General features: G+C 48.5%; 1 protein-coding gene across 5 annotated transcripts in view; it reads right to left on the bottom strand.

Moving 5' to 3' along the window:
• Positions 1-26,827, bottom strand: part of CRHR2 (corticotropin releasing hormone receptor 2) — a 212,100-nt gene that overhangs the window by 146,965 nt on the left and 38,308 nt on the right. For 3 of the 5 annotated variants that reach the window (XM_028750879.2, XM_077936696.1, XM_077936695.1), the window contains one exon: positions 81-200. In XM_028750879.2, coding sequence (XP_028606712.2) covers positions 81-200 — 120 coding nt within the window. Of the gene's footprint in view, positions 1-80; positions 201-331; positions 823-26,827 lie in introns of those variants that run through there. The other 2 variants (XM_028750878.2, XM_077936697.1) reach the window with 2 other exon arrangements.

Below are 26,827 nucleotides of genomic sequence, written 5' to 3'. Positions count from 1 at the left end.
CCAAAAGCCCAGAATTCATCCTCCAAGAAAAGCGAAGGCACACAGAGAGAGAAAGAGTTCGCAGTTCGCTTTGCACTTACTCGTGGTGTTGTACTTGACTCCGTTGAGGAACTCGGGGCAAGGTCTCTCCACCAGCTCCCCGGCGCTGGTCTTGGGCCAGCAGGTCCCGATCTGATCGGTGGTGGCGTTGCAGTAGGGACCTTCAAGTTAAAAGAGAGAAAAGGGAGTGACTGAAACCATCCGCGCTCCGTGCGCCCGGGCGCGCCGCCCCGGGACCCTCACACCGAGAACCCCTCCAGAGACTCTCCCAGCCCTCTTCGCGCTCCCCTACCATCAAATCCATCCTGCAACAAATCGAGGAGACTGCAGTTCGCATCCAGCTCCTCGATGAAGTACTGGAGGACGATCGTCTCGTTCATGGTGGTCCCGTTCTGGAAGAGGAGGAGGAGGAGGAGGAGGAGGAGGAGGAACAAGCTGGGCTGGTGTTCCAGGTTCCTTTCTCCCGTGGTTTTCTTTTGCCTCTTCCCCCTTTGCCAGTGAAGCAAAGCCTACTGGCTACATTCTCTCCCCCTTCCTCCCTGCTTCTGTCTTTTGGAGGGTGGGTGGACCCGACACAGAGAGATCTTCCCAAGCGCTCCTGCTTTAAACAGCAGCTCAGGAGCCAATAAAATCACAGCCGGTTTCTCAGTGAGGGTCTTTCTGCTCTCTCCTGCGCCTCCCTCCTGCTGACATTTGGCTGCTGTCTAATCCTGCTCTGTCCTGGCTATTGAGAGTAAGAGGAGAGGGGAGTCTCTCTCTCTCTCTCTCTCTCTCTCTCTCTCTCTCTCTCTCTCTCTCTCTCTCTCTCTCTCTCCGCCTCTCTGTATTGGCTTGATTATCCCTTAAGCGACAAACATTTCCTGCGAAATCGGTGAGAAGCGGTTTCAAGGCGTAGAGCAAGACGGGACCGACCTCCCCTTGTGTATCCGAAACCGAACCGACTCTTCCCTGCCAGGGGAGGGTGTCCAGGAGCATCGGTTCCTCCCCGCCCCCGTCAAACTGCTGCAGATCAGGAACCTTGGTGGGCAGCATCTCTCAGTGGCAAAGGATAAAGCACTCTGCACATGTCCCGGGACGCTCTTCTCCCCAGGCAGATTGCAAGCACGGGGAGGGAGAGACAGCCCGGCAGCTTATGGCAGAATTCGAGCTGATCTGAGGGAAATCCGTTTTTAGGGTTTGCTGGGTGTTGCAAGGCTCAGGAGATCTCTTCTCCCGAAGCTGTAGAAGGGAAAGGCAACAGCCGGAGGGGAAGCGATGTAGCTTAGTGGGGGTGGGGCATTTGCTTCGAATGCAGAAGCCATCGGGTTCAATGCCGATGCGGCAGTGTGGTGTAGTGGTTAGGGCATCAGACTAGGGTCTGGGAGACCAGGGTCAAATCCTCACTTGGCCACGAAGCTGGCTGCCTCTCAGTCCCTGCCTCTCAGCCTGTTGTGGGGATTAAATGAGTTGGGGCAGAACCACGCATGCTAGCCTGAGCTCCTTAGAGAAAAAGTCAGGATATAAATGCAATCATAATAATTAATTATACCTTATGGAACAACCTGAACAGAGCAATTTGTGCATCTGTATTGTTTCTGCATTATTTAGGCATTTTTGGTGTGCATAATTCCCAGCCTTTAAAAATAAACAAATCTTGATGCTAAATAAACAACTGGGACGGAAGAGGGTTCTGGGTGCAAGAAGCAATTCCACATGGGAAGAAGCTCAATTGCCCTGGGACCTACCTCTCAGGGCTGTTGTGCGGATTAATTGAGGAGGGGGAGTAACATGTGTGCCACTTTGAGATCCTAGGAGGCACAGGTGGGATATGAATGCAGTAAATAAATACAGTGGTACCTCGGGTTAAGAACTTAATTTGTTCCGGAGGTCTGTTCTTAACCTGGAACTGTTCTTAACCTGAAGCACCACTTTAGCTAATGGGCCTCCCACTGCTACCGTGCCACCGCCGTGCAATTTCTGTTCTCATCCTGAAACAAAGTTCTTAACCCGAGGTACTATTTCTGGGTTAGCAGAGTCTGTAACCTGAAGCGTCTGTAACCTGAAGCGGCTGTAACCAGAGGTACCACTGTACTAGGCAATCCTGAGCTAGAGAAATCAAGGGTCTGACTCTGTAGAAAGCAACTTCCTGTATTCCAATGTTCTAAGGGGCTCATTGCCTTCCCCAAGCACTGAGTGTGCCGGCTTCCCTCTGGCAAACATCTGATCGTGCTGAAATCCAGGAGAGCTGTGATTAATGTAGGCCACACACCCACATTTCAGGGCCTCCACACTCTGTGTTTTCACTATAATTCAGGAAGGACATGGAAGACAGGGAGGGAGTGCTAAGCCTGAAGTGTGTGTGTTTGGGGGGGGGGGTCTTCTAACTCCAAGGGCCACACTGCTTTCTGGGCAACTTTTCAGGGGCCGCATGTGAGTTGGGCTCTGAGGCAAAGCAACCAATGTACAGTGGTGCCTCGCAAGACAAAATTAATTCGTTCCGCGAGTTTTGCCGTCTTGCGATTTTTTTCATCTTACGAAGCATGGTGTCGGGAAAGTTTTGGAAAAGCTTCAAAAATCACCAGAGTCTTTAAAAACCTCAAAAAAGGCTACCACACCGCGTTCTATGAGTTGCTCCTCAAAGTCAAGTCGCAACTGTATTAACGGTGTTAAGAAAAAGGAAACAAACTTGCAAGACGTTTCCGTCTTGCGAAGCAAGCCCATAGGGAAAATCGTCTTGCGAAGCAGCTCAAAAAACAAAAAACCCTTTCGTCTTGCGAGTTTTCCGTCTTGCGAGGCATTCGTCTTGCGAGGTACCACTGTAAATGTTACTTTTGTACAATAGGCTCATATCTATACGCTGGTCTCTCCATCCAGGCAAACAGAAAAGCACGGTCAGAGCTGCAAGTGTGCCCATTTCATTTGCACAAAAGCATTCTGTGAGGGTGCAAATCAGGGCAAGGGAGGGGCGTGGCCTGCAGAGAAGGGGTGTGGCTTGAGAGAGGGCGCATGGCCTCTCATCTTCCCACCCTTCCTGGGGACAGGAGGGAGCCGGAAGTAAACCACAGCAAGAAAGCTGGAGTTAACTCCTCATTAGCAAAACAGGATCCGCACAGGAGTGTCAGGTCTAATGAGCACAGCAACTCAGGTCTTGCCCCAATGAAGCAGTTGCTGGGACTAAAGACTCCTGCCTCCCCACAGCCAGATATCTCTCCTTTCCAGGGTTTCCCCCCAAGCAATCAGAGACTCTGTCTGCGTATCTGTCTTTGCTCCTCGTGCTTCGTGCCTCTCCTGGTCCTGGGAAACCATGGGGAGGGGAGCTTGTTGCAGAAGGAGGAGGAGACCCCCTTGCTTCTTCACCAGCCTGACTCATCTCTGCCTCTTGGCCTCCCTCCTCCCCTGCTTCAGCTTCTGCCTCTGATTCTGGACTGCTCTCTGCCACAGCCTCTCCCTGCTCACTAAACCCTGTAAACTCTTCAAGTTCTGACACCTCCTCTTTCCAGTCTCTTCCTCTGACCCCTCATCATCATCCCACCACCACTTCCTTGGCTCTGAGCCTTCTTCCCTTGAGGGTTTCCCAGCTGGTTCCTGTGGGAATGTTCAGGGATGCAGGAGAGGATATATTGTTTAATTATGTGTTTATGTGATTGTGTGTTAATTTGTGTTAACTTGTGTTAACAAGTTCACAATTTAGCAGAGTAACATTCCCCCTTTTAAACTCACAGCGGATGCATTTGCTCAGGCTCGCTAAAGCCTCTATAATAACTGTTCTGGTATTTCCCCCTTATTCCCTCCTAAAAGATAAGACAAGACACAGTCTTCTATAAAAGTATAAAAAGAGTTTACTCACTCACATTCTGTTCACAATTGGATCCCAGAAGGCAGACTTAGCTTAGAAAAGTAACATACACCTGGAAACTATCTCATAAGGAGACAGTCCCTTTGTCCTCTCTTGGCTGGAGGCCAAGAGAGCATCTTTGGCTAAGCAGATGTTGCTTCTTCGACGTAAGTAGTCACACAGAGAGAGGTGGCTGCCCTGCCCTGTGCTTTGGTCGTTACCTGCACAGGTGAGGTCATGCCCACCTCTAGTCACATGCAGAGGAAGTCTGTCCCAGCCCAGAAGGAAACAGGAAATTTACCTGCTGGCTGGACAAACGTTCCTCCCCCTGTGTAAACATGTTCACTCTAGGAATGTTGTACTTGACTGCTCTTGTGTTTCACATCCCACAGTTCCTCCCACCATTCCTTTACATCCAACCAGCCCATGACAGGCAGCGGCAGAGGAAGCCGCTCTAGTGCCCTGGGCGGCGTGCCCAGGGGAGGGGCACACCGCGGGGCCTCCAAAGTCTGCCTGCCTCCTCCCACTCAGCAGCCCTACAGCTGGGGGGGGGGGAGGAAGTGGGTGGGCCGTTTGGGTAGCATGGAGCCTGCACGTGCCCAAGCCAGGAGAGACGTGTTGCTTGGGTGCGCTACAGGCCCTGCGGTGAGTGCTACCCTGCATTTTGTCACCCCCCTCAGTGGCCCACACTCACCGCACCCCCTTCCTCCGCCCATGATGACAGGTGGAAAAGACTTGAGAAGCACCTTGAACGCAGCATTGCTGCTCGTCTCCCTGTCCTAGGGTGGAGAAGACAAGCAGCAATGTTTTGAGGAGTGTCCTGGCTCTTCTGGAGTTAAGTGAGGGTGGGGGGCATTCTGGCAATGGGTGGGGGGCAGGGAGCAGCACATTCCTGCTTCACTTCAGATGGCGAAATGGCACGGGCCTCCCCCTATCTCTGAAGCAAGGAATTCGGAGATATTGACAGCACTGTTCCCTGTGTGGCAATGCCCTGCACTACTACAGTCTGATCACGGGCCTCACTTCCCCTTGTTATCAACAGAGAAGGCGCACACAAGGGCTACTTGGTTAGGGTTACCAGATGTCCCCGGTTCCCGGGGACAGTCCCCAGATCTGCAAATCTGTCCCCAGACAAATTCCGTCCCCGGAATGTCACCAGATTTGCACATCTGTCCCCCAGGAAACGTGGCAGTGGCAGCCTCAGCAGCCTGGAGCCAGCCTGGTAGCACAGTTGGCTTTGGCTGGCTCCGGGCTGCTGACTGCCGCTGCCACTACCAAAGGAGAACCGGGGATGTCGAGCGGTACAGATCTCCTGCCCCCTTCCACCTTTGTTTTGACTGATGGGGGAGGCTCGGGAGTTGCGGGTGGGCGGCCGTTGCCCAGGAGGGGCGCAAGGCATGTGGTTTCTCTGCCAGGCAAAGTGCAGAGCCCTTCTTTCGCACCCTGTGAAACATAAATGCGCAGATTTTTTTAAAAACTGGGAAATGGCACACCACCTGCCCATGACTCCTGAGCCTCCCCCAATCTCCTGTTTCCTTCCCCCTTTGTTTTGACAGATCGGGGGAGGCTCAGGGTCCATGGGCAGGCACCATTGCCCAGGTTTTTTAAAAAACCTCTGTGCATGATGTCAGCATCGCCCTTGAGCCAGTGTCACCGACTGGACTCATCCACTTCAGCCCCGACTGGGCTAGGCGAGCTGAGTAGCACTTCCAGAGATCACCTTCTGCACAGGAACAGGTCAAAGTGCTGTGGACTCACAGCTTAGAGTTGTGAGCACCGGATTCACCCCCACAAGAAGACAGTCGTCGTACAGCAGAGTACAGCAGAGTCTAGCAGAGTATATAAACAACTCGGAGAGCAGCTCTGTAGAATATCTTCTTTATTCTATCTACAACTATAATACACAACTACGGTATATACAGAGCTAAATAGGTCTAAGCATAAATGAATGCTGAACCGCACTGAGTGTCTGCAGCTGCTCTTAGCAGCAACCTTATCTAAACACACAATCTCTCTCTAACACTCAGTCTCTCTCTTTCCGACACACTGACTGACTCTTTGATGTGGTGCTGGAGCAGAATAAGTAGAGAGCAGAACACGCCTCCTCCTCTCTCGAGAATCAGCAGACTCCTCAGGAGATTCTTGGATATGGGAGGGGTGAAATCTCCTCACATTTATGTTTCACAGGGTGCGAACGAAGGGCTTTGCAGCTTTATACAATCTGCATGTGTGCTTGGGCCCAGGGTCTTTTGCCTCTCCATCCCCACTGCTGACTCCCTGTTGCTACTCAGCTTAAAAAAAAACAACAACCGTCCCCAGATTCATTGAAAAGAATCTGGTAACCATATGCTTGGTCACCTTACACAATTATGCCATGGGACAGAGACTCGCCTGAGAGTTTACAAGGTGCCTGCTGGTTGCTAAGTGATAGTGCCCTGCCCTCCCAATTACTAAGCCTTGCACCTTTCATCGCACACTGAAATCCCACAATGTTACCCGCTATTCATGTGCGTGGATACATATTGCAACGAGCTCAATTAGCTAAACGGCTTGAATAATGAGAGCGTTTTGATGGGATTAGATCCCTGATGTGGGGCTGCTGGCAGTGGCATCACCTCCGGGTCGTGTTAACACAAGGGAGACCCCACTGAAAGGTGTGGGGCATTGTAAGAAGGGCAGCTTGGGTTCATCTTTGTAATTTTGGCTCAGCATTACCCAGCGTTGGGAATTGAAATGTCAGCCGGGGTTCCGTGAGGAATGTTCTGAACTTAAGTCCTGCTAGAGCATGGGTAGGCAAACTAAGGCCCGGGGGCTGGATCCGGCCCAATTGCCATCTAAATTTGGCCCGTGGATGGTCATGTTTTTACATGAGTAGAATGTGTCCTTTTATTTAAAATGCATCTCTGGGTTACTTGTGGGGCATAGGAATTCGTTCATCCCCCCCCCCCAAATATAGTCCGGCCCCCCACAAGGTCTGAGGGACAGTGGACCGTCCCGCTGCTCAAAAAGTCTGCTGACCCCTGTGCTAGATCATATCAGACCACCTGGTCCAGCATCTTTCTTCGTATTGGCTGAAAGGATGCTTCCGCGAAGTTCACAAGCAGGGCATGAAGCCAATAGCCCTTTTCTTCCATTCCCACCAAAGCAAATGGTGCTAAGAAGAAGAAGAAGAGTTTGGATTTGATATCCCGCCTTTCACTTCCTTTTTAAGGAGTCTCAAAGCGGCTAACATTCTCCTTTCCCTTCCTCCCCCACAACAAACACTCTGTGAGGTGAGTGAGGCTGAGAGACTTCAGAGAAGTGTGACTGGCCCAAGGTCACCCAGCAGCTGCATGTGGAGGAGCAGAGACGCGAACCCGGTTCCCCAGATTACGATACTACCGCTCTTAACCACTACACCACACTGGCTAAGAACATAGGAGGAGCCTGCTGGATGTAGCCAATGGCCCATCTAGACCAGTGTTCTACAGTAGTCTCACAGTTGCCAGCAGATGCTTGAGGGAAAGCTATAAGCAGGTGCCAAACACAGGAACCCTCTCCCCTCCTGTGGTGTCCAGAAACTGGTACTCAAACACATTACTGTCTCCGACTGTGGATGCAGAGCATAGGCATCATGGCCAGTACCCATCGATAGCTTTCCCCTCCACGAATTGGTCCAATCTTCTTTGAAAGCCACTTTCTCAATGCCATACATTGTTTCATGAACTTCAATCATGCCATTTTTCTACACTAACATGTCCCAGATGCTGTAACCATAATGGATCTACTCCATCTCCTTGATGACGACGACGACAACAACAACAACAACAACAACAACAACAACAACAACAACAACAACAACACGTACAGTCATATCTCAGGTTAAATATGCTTCAGGTTGCGTTTCACAGTGACCCAGAAGTAACGGAATGGGTTACTTTCGGGTTTCACCGCTCGCGCATGTGCAGACGCTCAAAATAACGTCACTCGCATGCGCAGAAGCGGCGAATCGCGGCCCACACATGCGCAGGTTGCGTTCTGCTCAGGATGCGAACGGGGATCCAGAACGGATCCTGTTCGCATCCAGAGGTACCACTGTATTTAATTATCGGTTATCAGAGTTTTTAGGGGGCTAACCAGGCTGCGATAGTTGGGATAGCAGGCTTGTTGGTTTTTGAATGTCTGATGTAGATTTTTTTTCAATTTCGTTCTTCTGTATGGGACAATGACAATAAAGATTATCGTATCGTAACAACAACTTATTTATAGGCCACCCATCTGACTAGGTTTCCCCAGCCACTCTGGGCGGCTCCTAACAAATTGGAACACAGTAAAACATCAAACACTTCCCAATACAGGGCTGCCTTCACACGTCTTCTAAAGGTTGCATAGTTCCTTATCTCCTTGACATCTGATGGGAGGGCGTTCCACAGGGCAGGCGCCACTACCGAGAAGGCCCTCTTGTCTGGTTCCCTGTAACCTCACTTCTTGCAGTGAGGGAACCGCCAGAAGGCCTTGGAGCTGGACCTCAGTGTCCAGGCAGAACGATGGGGGTGGAGATGCTTCTTCAGGTATACTGGGCCAAAGCCATTTAGGGCTTTAAGACATAACGCCGTGGTATCCAATATCCTTCCTTCCTTTGATTTTGATGAGGTTGTATCTCATAATTTGCATACAGAATGTCAGGTACTGGAATGAGGGGGACTGGACTGAGGAGGAATGGTGGAGACCGTGCCCCCTCCTCTTGAATCTTCCAGATAAGGGGAAGATATTGATTTGCGGCAGTGCTTTGAGGAAGGTCACAGCTCAGAGACAGGTGAACAGAAGAGTTGGGAGGAGTTGGGAGAAGAGAGGGGAGAGACAGAGCAGCCAGCTGACATGTTATCACTGGACAGCATTCCTGACTTCCCTTCTCTCAGAACCTGGCGTGCATCGAAAGTGAAAGAGCAAAAGACTCAGAGACAATTAACCCCTGGCGGCCACCGTAAAGAGATATGCTGTTGCTAAGAAGGGAGTGGGGAGGAGCCCAGTTGGAGCAACGCCATTGTCCAAGCGGTTGCCCCTCTGTATATCTCTGTGAATTGTGAATAAATATATTGGTAAGAAGAACGTTGAAGACTCCCTGGAAAAGACCCTGATGTTGGGAAAGATTGAGGGCACAAGGAGAAGGGGATGACAGAGGACAAGATGGTTGGACAATGTTCTCGAAGCTACCAGCATGAGTTTGACCAAACTGTGGGAGGCAGTGGAAGACAGAAGTGCCTGGCATGCTCTGGTCCATAGGGTCACGAAGAGTCGGACACGACTAAACGACTAAACAACAACAAGAACAACGTTTTGTTTTTCCATTTCTGGCATCCAGTCGGGAAGGAGGACGATTGGAGTCCTTTTGAAGTCTGACACAGAAGATCCCAGGTGCAATCCTAGTTTCCAAACAAGACTGGGAGAGTCCTCTGTCTGAAACCACAGAGAGCTCCTGAGAATCAGTGTGGACATCATAGCTGCTAGTCAGGATGTTTATATTCTGTCTCCATAGTTGCAATGCTTCTGAATGCCTGTTGCTGGAAACTGCAGGAGGGGAGAGGAACTTGAATTCTGCTTATGCAATTGTTCAGTCCCTGTGAGAGCAGGGACCTGGACTAGACAGGTCATTGGCCTGATCCACCAACATCTTCTTATGTTCTTAATGAACCGGATAGACCAAAAGTCTGAGGCATCTTTCTGCACTACTTGCTGTGCTGGGCCCGGGGTTAACCCATGAAACGCGGTCCAGGACTGGTCCAGAATCCGAAGGTTTCGCTAGGAGTCAGTCCGACAGGGCCAAGGCAGGACACGAGGCAGGAAACCAGGCAAGGACAGGTACAGGATCTCAGGCAGGATCTGGTATACACCAATGTTGCTCCCGCAACCTGGGGCAGGGTCCGACAGCCTTTTATCTTTGTCGGGGTAACAGCCGGTCCTGATCTCCCAGCAACTCACCTCCCTGTTTTGCCCGAAGGCGAGCACTCCTCCTGCGAGTACTCAGGTCTCTCCTTCTCTCAGACCTCAGTTTCTGCAGCTCAGGAGATGTCAGTGTGTTACTAGACCCAGGGGCCGCCTCAGCCTCGCCTGACCCAACCAGTAGTGGAGCAGGTATAAGTGATGGCCCAGCCGAAGGCAACGAGTTAATCCCTGCATCTGGAGCCAGGGCAGGCTCCGGCCCCTGACTCGGCCCAGCTGGCGTTTGTTGCAGGGGAACCTGTGCAGACTGGGACTCTTCAGGATCAGGCCCCAGACTTGGTTCGGATGATGCCTGAGGCAAAGGATCCGGTGCAGACTGAGTCTCCTCTGGTTCCGAGTCCGAGCCCGAGTCCCAGGCCATCACACTCGCTGGTGAAAGCTGCGAGGTCCCAGAATCAGGGACCACCAGCCAGATCTTAGGCAAATAGAATAACAACTTTTTGACTCCCAACACTACTGATGAAGAGCAGTTTGTGCTCATATAGAATCTGCTTGGCCATCACTGAAAATACAGCTGGGAGCTCAGAGGGACCCTTGATCTCTGAAACAGTCAGGTATTGCTTATGTTCTTCGTTGTCACAGTCTTATCTAACTCCCTTCCTTGACGAGCGCTTGTCTTTTTCTTAGCTGACAAGCTGGCATCTGCAGCGCAAGCAGATTCCTATTACGGAATGAAAAATGACAACCTGGGAGGGTTTGTCAAGGAAAAAATAAAAACAAATAAAGTGTCAATATGCAGATTCCTCGCAGTAATTCTTCACGCTGCAACAAAAACGGGAAAGAAATATTTACTGCTTTCAGAAGAAGAGACTGCAATAGGGGAAATATTTTATTTTGTTTTAAAGAGAATGTTTCACAACAACACCCTGGCTATATTTTATCCGGGGGTGAGCACATTTTGCCATTCCCCAGCCCTATAAAAACTGTGCGAGTGAATCCTATTACATGAGAAGAATTATGTTAGTCGTGCTGGGAAACTATAAAGAAACTGCGCCAAAATGATATCTGGGCACAACATTGTCAATTTTTGAAGCTAACCCATTAAAAGGTGCTAAGAATGAATGCGTGAAAAACTGCTATATTGAACCTCGCATTATTCCACCCTCATTTTTCTATTAGCTTCTTTGCATTTTAAGTAGCACTGCAGTTTTTGTGATGGTGTTTTGGCCTAGGATGCGGTGAATACACAGTGTGAAGGGCAGACACATTTCCCCAACCTGGGGGCTGCCAACATTGCGTACTCCAGGTGTTGACGGACTTTGAGTCCCATCATCCCTGACCATTGGCCATGCTGGCTGGGGCTGATGGAAGGTGGAGTCCCACATCTGGACCCTCTTTGCTACACCTGCCCCTCTCCATCGTCGCACACGCAATTGGGTCAGAGAAAACGTGTTCTCCCTAGCAGAGAGCGCGTGTTGTGGTGGGGGATACAAGCCACCCCATTGTTGCTGGGCGGATTTGTGGAGGGACCCAGGCAGTGAATTGGTTAATCGGGTCACTGGGAAGAACTGCTTGCTGCCAATTTTGAAGGAGGGGTCAGAGGTTTTAAATACTGGTCGCCCAACTTTGAGCGTTCTCTTGGCTGCTTGCACCGGATCACCCGCCCACCCTCCCTGTATTGGGGGGGGGGGGGTTGTTCGCATGACCTTGCTATGCCTGTCATGGGGTCGTCTGCTTTGAGGCAGGGGCCTGGCAGGAATTTGTCCATCTGGCTGATTGGCTGGTGCCATTTGGTTTTGCATACTGCGTAGCAAATCGTCACAACTTGTAAGGTTGGCGGTTAGGCATTGGTTCAAATTGGTTAGTGGAGGGGTAAGTGCCTACCCCTCCAATGGTGGTGCAGAAAGGGAATTCCATTAAAGGAATCCAGGGGCTTGCCTTTCTTTTCGTCCTTGTCCCTGGCATCAGACTTGGGTCGTGCAAGCCACCAGGAGCATGAGGGTGAGAAGTGAGGGACTGAGGCCCAGCTTCATTTTCTCCCCAAAATTTGTTTCCCGCACTGGCTTTTGCTGGAATCCGGAAGTCAGTTCTGTCCCCTGGGCAAGGACAGATAGTCGGAACCAATGCCTAAGCAACCACTCACTTGGATGTATTTAAATAAAGTTGTGGGCAAAATCGTGCCAAAAACCCAAACCAAAATTGATGTGTGATATGTGATGAGTTATTGGGGGGTGGCTTTGGGACTTCGACACACACGTGCATTGCAAAACTAGGGAGAATATGATTTGCAGAAGTGCGCCTGCAATACAATTTGTGCATCGTTCCAGGATGTGCCAAGGATTCGGATCCACAACAAAGTGGCAATCAAACCAAAGTGCTGCCCCAACTCTCTCCCCCCCCCCCCAGGGGTCCAGTAATTCTTTTCTTTTCTTTTTAAAATCAAAGTTGGCAGCTGTCCTGTGGAGTTATGTCGGCTGAAGCACCGGCAAGGCGTTATTATGGAATTAGTGATTCTGCATGATGAATTCCACATAATTAAGCATTGGAAAATCGATCTCTGCAGATAAGAGTCAGATTCATTTCCTTGCCATTAAGAAGCTGTTATTAGAATAGCTCCGACGTGACTTACCAGGCGACGCAGGAACTTTGGGATAAAGAGAAAGGGCAACCCAGGGGCCATATTTGGGGAAACACATTTGTTGCAGCGGGCGGAAAGATAACAAGCATCTGGGCAATGGGAGCTTCTGGCGTGAAGGTCCTTTGAAATGAGTGGAAATTGCAGAGGTGCTAATCTGGTGCTGGCCCTGTTTCAAAACAGCCAGTTCCATACAGTACTCTCTCCATTGTCACCACAAAGTAAAAGTCCCCAGCATGGTTGGAAGCCAAGCCTTAGGAGAAACAGTTGATACAGCAGTACCTCGGGTTACAGATGGTTCAGGTAACAGATGCTTCAGGTTACAGACTCTGCTAACCCAGAAATAGTACCTCGGGTTAAGAACTTTGCTTCAGGATGAGAACAGAAATTGTGCAGCAGTGGCGCAGCGGCAGTGGGAGGCCCCATTAGCTAAAGTGGTGCTCCAGGTTAAGAACAGTTTCAGGTTAAGAACAGACCTCCAGAATGAATTAAGTTCTTAACCCGAGGTACCACTGTATTGTTATTGTTGTTGTTTAGTCGTTTAGTCATGTCCGACTCTTTGTGACCCCATGGACCAGAGCACGCCTGGCCCTCCTGTCTTCCACTGCCTCCCGCAGTTTGGTCAAACTCATTCTGGTAGCTTCGAGAACACTGTCCAACCATCTCGTCCTCTGTTGTCCCCTTCTCCTTGTGCCCTCCATCTTTCCCAACATCAGGGTCTTTTTCCAGGGAGTCTTCTCTTCTCATGAGGTGGCCAAAGTATTGGAGCCTGAGTTTCGTGATCTGTCCTTCCAGTGAGCACTCAGGGCTGGTTTCCTTCAGAATGGAGAGGTTTGATCTTCTTGCAGTCCATGGGACTCTCAAGAGTCTCCTCCAACTCCAATTCAAAAGCATCAATTCTTCAGCGATCAGCCTTCTTTATGGTCCAGCTCTCACTTCCATACATCACTACTGGGAAAACCATGGCTTTAACTATACGGACCTTTGTTGGCAAGGTGATGTCTCTGCTTTTTAAGTTGCTGTCTAGGTTTGTCATTGCTTTTCTCCCAAGAAGCAGGCGTCTTTTAATTTCGTGACTGTTGTCACCATCTGCAGTGATCATGGAGCCCAAGAAAGTAAAATCTCTAACTGCCTCCATTTCTTCCCCTTCTGTATACCTTTCCCAAAAAGCCAGAGGCATTTTTGCTCGGCTTGATGGGAAATGAGATTATGAAGATAGACCAAAGACAATTTATGTATGCCACAGTTGCAGCGAGGACTTTGTTGGTCCAAAAGTGGAAATTACAAAAAAAATCCTACTATTGCAGGAGAAGATGATGGATTTTGCTGAGTTGGCCAAACTGACTTGCAGGATCCGAGACCAGGACAATCAGAAATTCCAGAGAGGCTGGAGTAAATTTACTGTATATTTAAATGAAAATTGTAAGCATTTGAAGACACTAGCAGGGTTGAAGTAAATCCTACAATGTAGAGATACTGTAAAGAGTTAGAATGCGTGATTGGATTTGATATGGGATACCGGTTGAAGGGAAGGAGGGAAATCGCAAGCTCAGCAGAGCAAAAATAAATAAATAAAGTATATATCTGGATTAATGTATTGTTTGAAAACGTTTGTAAGGAAAATTAATAAAAAATTATATGTAAGAGAGAGAGAGAGAGAGAGAGAGAGAGAGAAAGAAACAGTTGAAGGATCTGAGTATGTTTAGCCTGAAAAAGAGGAGATATGATGGCCAACTTCCAAGATCTTAAGGACCATCACATGGAAGATGGAGCAAGCTTGTCTTCTCCTGCTCTGGGGGGTAGGACTCAGACCAGTGGCTTCAAGTTACAAAAAAGGAGATACCAATTAATCATCAGGAAGAAGTTTCTGACAGGAAGAGCTGTTGGGCAGGGGAATGGTCTCCCTCAGGAGGTGGTGGACTCTCCTTACTTGGAAGTTTTTAAGCAGATGTTGGTTGGCGATCTGGCATGGATGATCTAGTTGAGATTCCTCCATTTCTGGGGGTTGGACTGGAAGACCCTCAGGTTCCTTCCAAAGCTACAATTCTATGATATGTGTAAATAAAACCATATATCCCAAAGGCACCACTGTCTCCCGTGACCTTCATTTTGAGGAAACCGAACCCCTGAAAAATGCAAGCACCCCTGGAGCTTCCTGTCACTTGGAGATTGAGGCGCACGCCCCAGTATTTTGAGAACCGTCTTTGATGGAGAGAGAGAGAGATTAATAGTGGAATAACTTCTGAGACTTCAAACATTTGCTTTCAGAATCACTTGCGTCTCAAGCCAGACGGTGTGATCTTCAAACTCATCTTGCTGATGGGATTTTCACAGTGCTCATGTCCATCTCTTGAAGATAACCTTCCTTTCTGGGAAAAGGCAGAGAGTATCTGGCCAGGGGTCCCCTCTGAGAAGAAATTTGTTGTTCCCAGCACCCTAGCGAGGGCTTTTATCTCATTAGAAACTGGGGAGGTGTCTCCATCTGAACGATGAGCAGTATTCTCTTCTCCCCCCCCCCCGACCCACAACCCATGGAAATTTAGATTTTTCATGCCAGCCACTGGAGGTTTCCCAGCGGGTTTTGCAAATACAAAGGAGCACATCGCAGATTGTTGCGGGGAGGGGAGAGTGTGGGGGCTGTGGGTGGATGAGGAGGAAAGCAGGCTGTGCGGAAGCAGCATAATTCACGCTTATAAAGTTCCAATCCTTCAGCTCGTGTCAAGGTCTGCAAACACGCAAATCATAAGCAGTTTTTGTTTTGATGCAGAGTGTTGCTGTCTTAGTGAGAGCGAACGGCGCCTCCTTTTGCAAATAAGGGATTGCACAGAGGCTGGCCTTAAGGTGGCCACTTTCTTTTCTTTTAAAAGATATTTATTTGGTTTTTAAAATTAAAATAGTTCTCTTAAAGACAGCTTTGTTTTGTCTTGCCTGAGCCTCAGGGAGAGGTTATACTTTTGCGATTACTAATAATACGCGAAGGTATCTGTCAGGGAACTGCCATCAGTGCCGGAGGGAGAGAGAGAGCTCCAGAGGGATCCCAGAGAGCGTCCCGGGATTGGGAGAGGAAGCCCATCTTCTGGGGAAGGGAATCAGCTTAGCTCCAGTGGAGAAGGGGGGCAGATGGGGGAATCTGAGAGGGAGTCACATGACTCCTTGCTGGGGACCAGCAGGGAGAGGAAGGGTCCTCCACTGCCTACGCCCTCCTTGCGCAGAAGGCTTCCACGCAGGGAGAGTAGGAGGAGACTGGGTGTGAAAGAACTTAGATTAGATTAGATTAGATTAGATTCTTTATTGTCATTACACAAGTGCAACATTGCACAAGTGCAACGAAATTGGATGCCATCCCTTAAAAACAACAAAAGCAAAACAACCACAACAACCAAACAAACCACATTCCAGCCACACCCACACCCACACCCATCAAACTCCCAGGTCACACTATCGAGTTACAGCATTCAAAAAGGCCACAGCTCTTGGATAGAAACTGTTTTTCAGTCTATTTGTCCTTGACTTGATGTTTCTATATCTCCTGCCAGAAGGCAGTAGTGCAAACAGACTGTATCCCGGGTGAGATGAATCCTGCAGGATGTTGTTTGCTTTCCTAAGACAACGGGAACCGTACAGTTCTTCCAAAGATGGGAGAGGATGACCAATAATCCTTTGGGCTGTGGTTATGACCTTCTGGAGCACCTTCCTCTCCCTAGCTGTACAACTGGAGAACCAAGCACAAATACAGTATGTAAGAATGCTCTCTATGGAGCCTCGGTAGAAGGACACCAGCAGTCTCTCACTCAGATTGTTCTTCTTTAAAAGTCTGAGGAAATAAATTCTCTGCTGGGCCTTCTTCACCAGAGCAGTGGTATTTGCGCTCCAAGTCATGCCCTGATCGATAGTTACTCCCAAAAACCTGAATTCCGCCACCCTCTCCACCCGTTCCCCGTTGATATACAAGGGCTGAATGTCCGCCTTCTATGTTGGAAGAAGTTTAAGAAACTCCCACTGACGGATTCTGCCAGCGATTGGGGCAGCCATGGGTGAGTGGCTGTCCGGACAGGAAAGGTTCACTCAGGCAACCCAGCCAGGTGTTGGCACTGGCTTACGCACGAGCAACCCCTAGAACCATTACAGTATCGTAATAACATGGACTATATTACAATTTCGGAGGCTTATGCAGAACTTGGGTGGAGAGATGCTTATTTGTGGGGCTTCTGATTTCGGCATGGCAGGGGACATGAGAAGACGGTGGACTTGGAAATTCACCTTGTAGCCGTTTACTTAGAAGGAAGCCAAACCTGACATCACTAGGAAAGTCAAGGGATTCCAGAAGAAAATGGAATTCAGACCAGGTTTCAGGTTCAGGCGGACTAACCAAAATCTGCTGTGGTTTCTCTCTGACTTTTGCCTGGCTGGAATATGTCCTTTGTGGATGCTCTCCAGCATGGAGGATAGAGAGGGGTTTGTGAGTGAGTGTAAAAACCAGCCAACTGTACAAATACTTATTATTTATTATTATTGTACATTCATGAAGATTTGTACTCATGATGGTGTTGGGGCAGTTAGACGCGATCCAGCTTTCAATACTGTTTTTGCACATTAAAAAGTTTCAGGGCAGGTCTTACAGGTGCTGTCGGGAGAGGTCCAAAAACATTAGAAGGACCACCATTTCCCCATTCCTCTTCTAAGCTAAGAATGTTCTTCAGTCAGTGTTCTTCAGCCTGGGGTCCCCAGATGTGGGTAGACTACAATGCCCATCATCCTTGGTCATTGGTCTAAGGTGGCTGTGTATGGTGGGCCTTGCAGCCCACCCACATCTGGGAACCCTAGGTTGAAGAACGCTGTGTGGTGCAAAATCATGTGAAGCTACCAGTTTGCTGGAACTAACCAGATCTGGGTTTGGTCAGCGCTTGGATGGGTGACCAGGGTCGTCTTACCCATAGGCGGTAGGGGTGCGGGGCACCCGGGCGCCAGGCTCTAAGGGGTGCCAGGCCGAGAGTCCGGGGCCTGAGAGTTAAGTCCAAGGAAGAGCCCATCTGTTGGTTGGAGCGCCGCGGCGGGCTCTTCTGCTGCAGGCGGCTCTGCGCTGCAAGTTTGGGGGCGACCGAGCCAGCGAGATGCTGAGGCAGCCGGCTGGCTCCACCCTCCTGCACACCTGGGACTGGGCAATCTGGGTGGGGGGGCTTCTGGGTGGATCTTTGCACCCCAGCGCCGCATATGCTTAAGACAGCCCTGTGAGTGACTATCCGGAAACCATGTGCTTTGGGTTCTATGTTGGAGGAAATCTGGAATATAAACATAATGTGGTCCTGCGGATGTTGGTGGACTCCCAGCATGTCAGGCAGCAGACAAGGAGAACAGGTCGTTTGCAGATCAGAGAAAGAAAGTAAAGTGCTGGCTAATTTACAGTTCGTTTCATTATTAAGGAAGCTGAACAGAGAACACACAGAGACTTTGAAGGATTGCTCCTGCCTAGATGAAGCAGTTGCCCGGACTGGCTTGTAGCTCCCTCTTCATTCCTATCCCTGTGTCAGGTCCCTCCCTCTGTCTATGGCGAGCCCCAAGGGTCTCTGCCTGGCTCTCTGCTTGGCAACTGTCAGGATGCTGTCAGCGGCTCCCGGCTGGTTGCCCAGGAAAGTATAAGACAAGGAAAAGTTTCTTACTGTCCTTTTTTATTTCAGTCTTTACAGAGAGAGGCTATAGAACCCAGCTTCTTGGATAATGGTGTTGTCCTGAGTGAATCTCCACCCCCGTCTCTCCCACTTCCTCATGCGTCACTTCTACGGGTGCTGCTACGTGCCCTCTGTCTTTGAGCTCTTTGCTCTCCTACTTTCAAGGCTTGCCGGCTTCTGGGAGATGCTGCAATGCTTTCTAATGACAACGTGTCAGCCGGGTGCTGTTCTGGCTCTCCCAATATTTCCCAGCTTCCCCCCTTATCTGCCTCTGAGCTGTAAAAATGGTAAAGGTAAAGGACCCCTGTCAGTTAAGTCCAGTCACAGACGACTATAGGGTTGCGGTGCTCATCTCGCTTTACAGGCCGAGGGAGCCGGTGTTTGTCCGCAGACAGTTTTTCTGGGTGATGTGACCAGCATGACTAAGCCGCTTCTGGCGCAACGGAACACCGAAACCAGAGCGACACACGGAAACGCCGTTTACCTTCCTGCCGGAGTGGTACCTATTAATCTACTTGCACTTCTGGCGTGCTTTCGAACTGCTAGGTTGGCAGGAGCTGGGACAGAGCAACAGGAGCACACCCCATTGCGAGGATTCGAACCGATGACCTTCTGATCGGCAAGCCCAAGAGGCTAAGTGGTTTAGACCACAGCGCCACCCCCGTACCTTGCTCTGAGCTGTGACCTCCCTCAAACCCTTATTGTAAATCTATACTGTCTTCCTCTTCCTCCTCCCTCGAAGGGTCAGGCTGGGGAAGCAGTCTCTACTATTCTTCCTCTGCCCAGTCCTTGACAGCAACATGCAATAGACCCCTCGTTCTGGGAGTTGGGGAGGGAGGCCAGCAGGCTGTCTGCAAAGAGGCTATCAAGGTGGGTTTGTGGTAGAATTGCCAAGTCTGATTCCTGTCCCGGCCCAAGACTTTGGATATAACATTCCAATGGAGGCATGGGGAAGATTATGGAAGGAGGACTTGAGGTTTACTGCGTGCTATACATTGAAAGAAAACTTTATGAAGATGCTTTATTGTTGGAATATAACTCCATCAAAGTTAGCAAAAATGTATAGAAATCTCTCAAACAATTTCTGGAGATGTGGAGAGGTGGAAGACACAATGTGACATATGTAGTGGAATTGTAGGAAAGTAAAGGAATTTGGGGAAACGGTATATAATGAGCTCAAAAAGATATTTAAGATCTCCTTTGCAAAAAACCAAAACCAAAACCAAAACCTGAAGCATCCTTTTGGGTATAATGGGTGCAGATATTCCAAAAAGCGTGAGGAAGATATTATTTCTGTATGCTACATTCGCAGCAAGAACTCTAATAGCCAGAAATTGGAAGTGAGATTTAACTCTGACTAAACTGGAACGGCAATAGAAACTGTCAGCATATGCAGAATTAGCAAGGATGACAGAAAAATTAAGGGACCACACAGATCAAACATTTATGAGAGAATGGGACATGCACAGAAAATATCTCAGGGAGCATTGTAAAAACCTGAATTCGTTGGCAGGTCTGGAGTGACTTCTGTAGGAAAGCAGAAAACCTTAGGAATTTAAGAGAATTGGGATTTACTTTGACTGATAAAGATAAGTGCGGTATGCTAAAACTACTTAGGACCCATGATGGGGTGATTGGAAGTCGTTATAGAACCTATGTATGAAGAAAGTATTTTATCATTTGGTAATGTGCATTATTCTTATGTTGGTGGTTTGTTTTCTTTTTGGATTCAATAAAGCATTAAAGAAGAAGAAGAAGATTCCTGTCCCTTCCTTGTTATGGGGGCACCTGCCTGTTTCCTCTTCTTCATCATCCTTCAAGCTACCAGACTCCAGGACTTCCCAGCTCTTCCCCTTCTCTGGGGTTTGGCTAGTTTCCCACCACCAGGTTCCAGGATCTAAATCCTCTCCCTCTGGGCTTTCCCTGAGGGACTCTTGGTTTGGCAGCTACTCCTACACCTCCTCATCCAGCCATCACCTGACACAACATCTATCAGCCGTAGCAATCATGGTTGGTGGTCAGGGATGATGGCAGCTGTAACCCGGCAACTTCTTGTGGCATGCAATCCACTGGGAGCAGTCAAATACAACATTCCTTGTTTTCCTAGAGTGGACATACAAGGGGATGTTTGGTCCAGCCAGTCAAAACTTCCTGTTTCCTCCTGGGCTGGAGCATCCTTCCTTTTGCATGTGACTAGAGGTGGGTGTGACCTTACCTGTCCAGGTAACAAAAAGGAAGTCACGCAGCACTCTCTCTCTCTCTTTGACTTCCTTCTTCATCGGACCAGCTTTTAAGATAGGGACTGGATTATTCCCCCAACTGGGGTAGATCCTGTTGGGATACTGCCAGGGAGACAAAGTCCATCATGGCCCCACGTCGCCTCCGGACGTCCATCGATCTCCCATAGACATGCAGTATCAGCAATTAGCGACACGAGCTCCAGAAATAGCTTGCCACATTCCAGAGCTGATGCACGCTCTTATTAGCAGATAATGCACAGCGAAAGGTGCACGCAGGAGAGCATTATTTATAAGTTTATTCTGCGTTAGTCAGAACAGAGAAAAACATGACCACCTGCTTCAGTGTACAGGCACCGAGAGAGAAACGAAAGCAACAGAAAACATAAACTTCCTGTGAACAGGAAATACGCAGACTCTGTGACTCACAAAGCCTGCTCCCTTTTAAGGTAGAACAGAAATATCCTAACAGATCCACATGTACATATTTGTAACTAAGTCTGCCTTCAGGGATCCAACTGTGAACTGATGTGAGTAAACTTCTTTTATTGACTTTAAATAAGATTGTCGGGTCTTTATTCTTTTAGGAGGGATTAAAGGGAATTTATCTTGAACTATACAATTTAATCTGAGGCAGACTGAATTGTATAATAGTGAGAGGCTTACGGAAGCCTGCAACCAGCTATCTGCTGTGCATGTAAAAGGGGAATGTAAACTCTGCTATGTAAAGGAACTTGCTAGCGCAAGTTAGGAAGGATATTAATAAACAATATATCCTCTCCTGCCACCCTGAACATTCCCACACATTTGAGGACCAGAGGTTCCCTGGTTATGCCTTGGCAAATGGACCACCACCATTCCAAAAGGGAAGAAAGGACTATAATCTCACCACCGAAGAGGAAATTATTTTCTTCCGCTACCCAGGTTTTTTAGGGGTTTTCATAGGAATAACTAATCTGGACTAAGCTGTATTTTAAAGATCTGAACGGTCCATCTCTTTTGAGAGAAGCGGGGGAAAGGAATCTCATGGGTACGCCATTCCCTAACACCTTTAAAAAAAAACTACTCTGCATCTGTTGTGTTGCATATATCACCTCAGAAACATTTTTGCACATTCTAGAATTCCCCAAAAGCCTTTTAGGACATGACAGATGAGGCAGAAAAGAAAATTAGGGTGGGTGGGGGAAAGGGAGAGAAGAGAGAGCCCTTAAAGCTAACTTTTATTTTCTCATCTTTCAGCATGCTTGGACAATCTAGTAACTCACTGGAAGTGTCACATTTTTTTGGGTGAGATTAATTTTTTTAAAAAAAAATAAAAATCACTGTGGGTTTCTCACCCTGTTTGCCTAAGTGTTTCTGACAGCCCGTTTCAGAGCATTGTGAAATTCAGGGAGCAACAGGAACTGGTGGCTCTGTACACCACAAGATAAAGGCAGCCAAGAAGAGAAACAGGGCGAAATGTTTGGGGAATGTTGGGACGCAGGATGGAAGTCCCATGGAAAAAACTGACCAAGAAAAACCGACAGAACTAACAGCGTATTCCTAACCATGACTGTGTCTCTCCCTCTCTCATAACAGCAGAGCTTGTAGACATTCAGTGAAGCTGAGTGTAGGAAGATTTGGGGCAGAGCACTTCTTGACATAGTTAAACGGCGGAACTCCCTGCTGTAAGATGGCCACTACATCAGATGGCTTTAAAGCAGGAATATAGACAAATTCATGGAGGATATTGTTGAATGGTCACTTTAAAATGTGAAGGTTCAATATTGTTTCACAAGTTGTGTATGTCTTTAAGGGCCAGGGCAGATAACGAGACCCAGTCTTACAGCTGTGAAACATAGCAGGTGCTGCTAGGTTGTGTTAATTAAGCGGTGTCAGCAATTGGGTGTAGTATATAAGGAGCAGCACCTAGCTCTCTCATCACCCTGGTCGTGTTTGTTGTTGTTATCTTTAGTGTAAAAGGAGTTTTTGTTTTTGTTATTAAACCTTGTTAAAGTTATTTTTGAGTTCCTTGTTATGCATGGTCTCGCCAGCAAGCTCTCTGCAGCGCTACTAAACTGCAAATAGCCAACAGATATGTCTATAGATGGCTACCAGCCATGATTGCTATTTTCTGCCTCCACTGTTGGAGGCAGTGATCACACTCCAGGATTGTAGAGTTTGGAGGGTTAGAGTGTCGGACTAGGACCTGGGAGGCCTGGGTTCAAATCCCTGATCTAGCTCAATTACACTGAGCCAGTGACAGTCTCTCAAACTAACCTACCTCACAGGGTTGTTGTGAGGCCAGAATGCAGGAGAAGACAACCACGAATGCCAGCTAGAGCTCCTTGGAGAAAGGTGGGATAATAATAATAATAATAATAATAATAATAATAATAATAATAATAATAAATTTATTGTTTATACCCCCCCATCTGGCTTGGTTTCCCCAGCCACTCTGGGCAGCTTCCAACAAAGTATTAAAATAGGTAAAGGTAAAGGGACCCCTGACCATTAGGTCCAGTTGTGACCAACTCTGGGGTTGCGCCGCTCATCTCACTTTATTGGCCGAGGGAGCCGACGTACAGCTTCCGGGCCATGTGGCCAGCATGACTAAGCCGCTTCTGGCGAACCAGAGCAGAGCACGGAAATGCCATTTACCTTCCCGCTGGAGGTAAATACCTTACCTATTTATCTACTTGCACTTTGACGTGCTTTTGAACTGCTAGGTTGGCAGGAGCAGGGACCGAGCAACGGGAGCTCACCCCGTTGTGGGGATTTGAACCGCCGACCTTCTGATCGGCAAGTCCTAGGCTCTGTGGTTTAGACCACAGCGCCACCCGCGTCCCTCTAAGTATTAAAATACAGATACTGAAATACAGGGATAGAAATGGAATTAATTATGATGATATAGTACACACAAATGCAGATTAAAGGTTAAAACATAACATGCATGCAATATATGAGGAACATAAAAAGAAGAACTTGAGAAAATTAAGGCTTTTCATCCTGACCTTGGATTTTATAAAAGAAAGCCCAGGATGGGGTGGGGGGAAATCAGAATGTTTCTGCAATGTGGGATCAATGTGGATTTTTTAGGCAGAGGGACAATAGTTGACGACTTCAGGCAGGGTGGCGTCCTGGTAAGATTGCAGAGGAGTCCATCTAAACCACCGCTCCCTAGCATATTTCTTGCTAATGTGAGATCTCTTGCCAACAAGATGGATGAATTGAGGCTGCAGGCAGCAAAGAACAGCCTTGTAAAAGATTGCTGCGTTTTATTTGTCATTGAGACATGGCTTCAACCGTCCATACCAGACACAGCTATTCAGTTGGAAGGCTGTGCGGTACATCGTCATGACCGAGGCATGGACTTCGGAAAAACCAAAGGAGGGGGGCTGTGTGTATATGTGAACAAATGCTGGTCCAATAATTCGAAGACTGTGGGCAGTCACTGTTCACCGGATTTGGAATATGTGGCTGTTAAATGTAGACCAGCCTATCTCCCTAGGGAGTTCACAGCTGTTATGTTAACTGGTGTGTACGTGCCACCAGATGCCAATGCCAACTTGGCTTTGGGATGCCTGCAGAGCCTTATCAGCAGCCAGCAAGACAAGTATCCTGAAGCTGTGCACATCATTGCGGGAGACTTCAACCATGTTGAACTTAAAACAGTGCTCCCAACGCTCTATCAGCATGTGAAATGTCCCACAAGAGGGGACAAGACACTGGATAAAGTTTATTCGAATGTAAATCACGGCTATAGGGCTTTACAGCTGCCACACTTGGGCCAGTCCGACCATATGTCTCTGTTCCTGGTACCAGCATATATCCCACTCAGGAAACGGGCTCCCACAATATTAAAATCTGTTAAAATCTGGCCTGAAGGTGCTATTCACCAGCTGCAGGACTGTTTTGAGAGAACCAATTGGGATATTTTCGATCGTTCAGACCTGGAGGAGCACACGGCGGCAGTTCTGTGCTATATCAATCACTGCACAGACACTGTCACAGTAAATAAATCCATCCGGTTTTACCCCAATCAGAAACCCTGGATGAATAGAGAGGTCCAGTGCCTGTTGCGGGAAAGGAACAGGGCTTTCAGGTCAGGCGAGGTGCAGCTTTACAGTGTGGCAAGAGCAAACTTGAAGAGGGGTATTCGACGGGCAAAATTGGATTATAGGCTGAGGATTGAGGATAATTTAAGGAGCAACAACACAAGACAGATGTGGCAGGGGATTCAGCATATTACCAACTACAAACCTAACCTTGGTGCTGTCGACGGTGACCCTTTGCTGGCGGAGGAGCTTAACCTCTTCTTTGCTCGCTTCGAGAAGGAGCCACCTGAGACGCCGGTATTACAGCCACCAGCCCATAGGGGCCCCTCATTCACGGTAGAGGAGCATGAGGTGAGACAGGTATTGAGGATGGCGAATCCGAGGAAGGCGGCTGGACCTGATGGCATCACTGGAAAGGTGTTGAAGGGCTGTGCGGATCAGCTGGCGAGGGTCTTTACTAAGATCTTCAATAAGTCCTTACACCAGTCTATTGTCCCACCCTGCCTGAAGTCGTCAACTATTGTCCCTCTGCCTAAAAAATCCACAATCAGTAGTTTGAATGACTACAGACCAGTTGCACTGACTCCAATCATCATGAAGTGTTTTGAGAAACTGGTGCGCCGTCACATTATTTCCTGTCTTCCATCAACTTTTGACAACTACCAGTTTGCATACAGGGCAAATAGATCCACAGAAGACGCTATCATCACCACTCTCCATGCTGCTCTGTCCCATCTGGAGCAGCCGGGGAGTTATGTGAGGCTGCTGTTTGTGGATTTTAGCTCTGCTTTTAACACTATCCTCCCCCATAGACTGGTGTCCAAGCTAGAGGCGATTGGACTCTCCAACTCCACCTGTCTCTGGGTTTTGGATTTTTTGTCAGAACGTTCTCAGAGGGTTAGAGTAGGGTCACATATGTCCACAGCCCTTAGCCTTAACACCGGCTCACCACAGGGTTGTGTGTTGAGTCCCCTGCTCTATGCTCTCTATACGTATGACTGTACAGCCATCTATTCCAGCAACAAAATCATCAAGTTTGCTGATGACACTACGGTGGTAGGGCTCATTTCAGGAGGGGATGAGTCCGCCTATCGGGACGAGGTGGAGCGGCTCTGTGTTTGGTGTGGAGAGAACAATCTGGCTCTTAATACGGCTAAGACCAAGGAATTGGTGGTGGATTACAGGGAAAAAAAGGCGGACATTCAGCCCTTGTATATCAACGGGGAACGGGTGGAGAGGGTGGCGGAATTCAGGTTTTTGGGAGTAACTATCGATCAGGGCATGACTTGGAGCGCAAATACCACTGCTCTGGTGAAGAAGGCCCAGCAGAGAATTTATTTCCTCAGACTTTTAAAGAAGAACAATCTGAGTGAGAGACTGCTGGTGTCCTTCTACCGAGGCTCCATAGAGAGCATTCTTACATACTGTATTTGTGCTTGGTTCTCCAGTTGTACAGCTAGGGAGAGGAAGGTGCTCCAGAAGGTCATAACCACAGCCCAAAGGATTATTGGTCATCCTCTCCCATCTTTGGAAGAACTGTACGGTTCCCGTTGTCTTAGGAAAGCAAACAACATCCTGCAGGATTCATCTCACCCGGGACACAGTCTGTTTGCACTACTGCCTTCTGGCAGGAGATATAGAAACATCAAGTCAAGGACAAATAGACTGAAAAACAGTTTCTATCCAAGAGCTGTGGCCTTTTTGAATGCTGTAACTCGATAGTGTGACCTGGGAGTTTGATGGGTGTTGGTGTGGGTGTGGCTGGAATGTGGTTTGTTTGGTTGTTGTTGTTGTTTTGCTTTTGTTGTTTTTAAGGGATGGCATCCAATTTCGTTGCACTTGTGCAATGTTGCACTTGTGTAATGACAATAAAGAATCTATTCTATTCTATTCTATTCTATCAAAAGGCAGCAAATATAAATAGAAGGAAGAGGAGTGAAGGGGTGGGGGGGTCTATTCTGCTGATCTGTAAGTGGGAGAACCCCCCAGAACCTGGCAGCGCTCTGAGCAGATCCAAATAGGACCGAGAGAAAGCATTGTAGAGAGGTGTAGGAGTTGGAAGAAAACAATCAAATTGAATCAGAGAGCAGGGATATAATGGCTCCAAGGGGGGAAGGAAGCCGGATGCCTCCAGCGAGGGAATGTGAAAATTTCCCAGAGCTACTCTAATTGCAGAGGGGAAAGGGAGTGAAGTTCAAGAGAGAAACACTCAACTTTCTCACTAAATGTTTTGGTGCTGGATTTAAAGCCCTATACAGCCTAGGACCCTCGTACCTACGGGACCGCCTCTCCTGGTATATCCCACAGAGGACCTTATGGTCTTCAAATAAAAACATCGTGGAGGTCCCAGGCCACAGGGAGGTTAGGCTGGCCTCAACCAGAGCCAGGGCTTTTTCGGCCGTGGCCCCGATCTGGTGGAACGCTCTGTCACAAGAGACTAGGGCCCTGCAGGACTTGACATCTTTCCGCAGGGCCTGGAA

Source organism: Podarcis muralis, chromosome 12 (assembly GCF_964188315.1).
Source record: "Podarcis muralis chromosome 12, rPodMur119.hap1.1, whole genome shotgun sequence".
NCBI classification, from domain to species: Eukaryota; Metazoa; Chordata; class Lepidosauria; order Squamata; family Lacertidae; genus Podarcis; species Podarcis muralis.
The sequence above is the reverse complement of the archived record's forward strand: the minus strand, read 5'-3'. Positions and strand labels throughout refer to the sequence as shown.